Below are 2,221 nucleotides of genomic sequence, written 5' to 3'. Positions count from 1 at the left end.
GACAGAGAAGAGATTTGAAATTTAAGATAAATTGTTCAGGGAGCCTGTATCTGCATTTGTGAAACAACTTAATTACCCAATTAAAATGAGTATATCTCACAAAATGTGATTTGAAACCACATTCAACCTCTGATTGTATAAATATAGGTGAGAACAGAAAATAGAAGACAGACTCTCAACACAAACTACCAACTTGAATCAGAAGTTCTAAAACAAGGAGTTGTAAGCCAACATGCCCAAACTCAATGACACAGTCTTCATGCCCTCAGTGCTGACACTGATTGGGATTCCTGGCTTGGAATCTGTGCAGTTCTGGATTGGCATTCCTTTCTGTGCCATGTACATCATCGCTCTGTTTGGGAATTCCCTGCTCCTGGTCATCATCAAATCTGAGTCCAGCCTCCATGAACCTATGTATCTCTTCCTGGCAATGCTTGGAGCCACAGACATTGTTCTCAGTACCTGCATCCTACCAAAAATGCTAGGAATATTCTGGTTCCATTTACCAGAAATATATTTTGATGCCTGTCTCTTGCAGATGTGGTTCATCCATACCTTCCAGGGTATTGAATCAGGTATTCTGCTGGCCATGGCCCTGGACCGCTACGTGGCAATCTGTGATCCTCTGAGACATGCAAGCATTTTTACTCACCAACTTCTCACACAGATTGGTGTTGGAGTGACACTCAGAGCAGCCCTCCTTGCGGCTCCATGTCTCATCCTCATCAAACACCGGCTGAAATATTACCGGACCACTGTGGTTTCCCATTCTTACTGTGAGCACATGGCCATCGTGAAGTTGGCAGCAGAAGATATTCGAATTAACAAGATCTATGGTTTGTTTGTGGCTTTCAGTATACTTGGCTTTGATATAATTTTCATCACACTCTCCTACATTCAAATATTTATATCTGTCTTTAGTCTGCCCCAAAAGGAGGCCAGGCTTAAAGCCTTCAACACCTGCATCGCCCATATTTGTGTCTTCTTTGAGTTTTATCTCTTAGCTTTCTTCTCCTTCTTTACACACAGGTTTGGTTTTCATATTCCACCTTACATTCATATTCTTTTGTCCAACCTTTACTTGCTTGTTCCACCTTTGCTCAATCCTATTGTTTATGGTGTGAAGACCAAACAGATCCGAGATCAAGTGTTCAAGTTTTTCCACTCTAAGGATGCTTCTTGATTTCTCATTGTCATATATTGTTTCCAGTTACAACAACAACACACTGTGAAAAACATTCTTGATAAGAGTCTCTGCAATCTTAAGTGTACTAAAATACAAAATTCTACTTTTGCATTCAAAATAGTAAGGCTCTGACTCTCATTGAAACACTTTCACTTGTTTTGAATAAAGAATTAGTTAAAACACACAAATCTGATCATATCTAGTCCACACATGACATAAAAGTAAAAAATTATGAAAAAAATTGATGCTCAACAAGCTCTTAATGACAGACATTTCTATAAAGTGAAATTAAATATTAATATTTTATCCTATTTAAAAACAGCAATTGTCATTTTTGAGACTACATAAGAAATCCAGTCTAATGTCTTATAATTCTAATGTATATGAAATAAATCTATCATCCATCTCATTTATTATCATATCTCATCATACTAAAATTCTTTTCTGAAAGGTCATTAAGCACAGATTAAGATTGTTAAATTATTCATCAAAATGTAGTCATAATTTCTTCTTTTCCTAAAAATATTTCATTAGCCTACTACAGGGGCATGTATAATAGAGTTCTTAATATAAATTAAATCCAGTAGAGAAATTTGAATGAAAGACAAATGAAGGAAATGTAGAATGATTAGCAATTAACATACTTGTTTTGTGTTAAGATCTTAGAGATAAGTACAACAAGTTTTAAAGAGCAAATGTTATAATTATAGCTCAAAAGAAAAAAATAAGTCATACAAGTTAGAGCATATATTTTTAAAATTATGCTCATCATTTTGTTATTTTTGTGTTTCCCTGGAACTAATTTCCAAAATAATTATCACACTTGAATTCCTATATAGAAACTCACAGTAGTGTTTATTAACTGTTATTTTTAAAATTGGTTTTACTATAAATGGTTTTGTGGATTAGTGAACAATAGTTCTTACAGAAACCTTAAATACTAAATTTAAATGTAAAAGTCAGGGTCAGGCCAATAAAGACAACTATATAAAGAGTTTGTAACCATGCTCTAATGATACAGCCAATTGGTGGCAA

General features: G+C 34.7%; 1 protein-coding gene across 1 annotated transcript; it reads left to right on the top strand.

The window, feature by feature from the left end:
- Positions 1-232: 232 nt before the first annotated feature.
- On the top strand, positions 233-1,183 carry LOC105306189 (olfactory receptor 52A5-like). Its single transcript, XM_011381100.1, has one exon. It carries the CDS (start codon positions 233-235, stop codon positions 1,181-1,183), a length of 951 nt encoding a protein of 316 aa, XP_011379402.1.
- The last annotated feature ends 1,038 nt before the right edge of the window (positions 1,184-2,221 follow it).

Source organism: Pteropus vampyrus, unplaced genomic scaffold (assembly GCF_000151845.1).
Source record: "Pteropus vampyrus isolate Shadow unplaced genomic scaffold, Pvam_2.0 Scaffold431, whole genome shotgun sequence".
Lineage (NCBI taxonomy): Eukaryota > Metazoa > Chordata > Mammalia > Chiroptera > Pteropodidae > Pteropus > Pteropus vampyrus.
Note: the sequence above shows the minus strand (reverse complement) of the source record. Positions and strands in the feature narration are given on the sequence as shown.

Excerpts from the sequence above, each read along its gene's own strand:
- LOC105306189 (XM_011381100.1), top strand. The coding sequence starts at position 233 with ATGCCCAAACTCAATGACACAGTCTTCATGCCCTCAGTGCTGACACTG.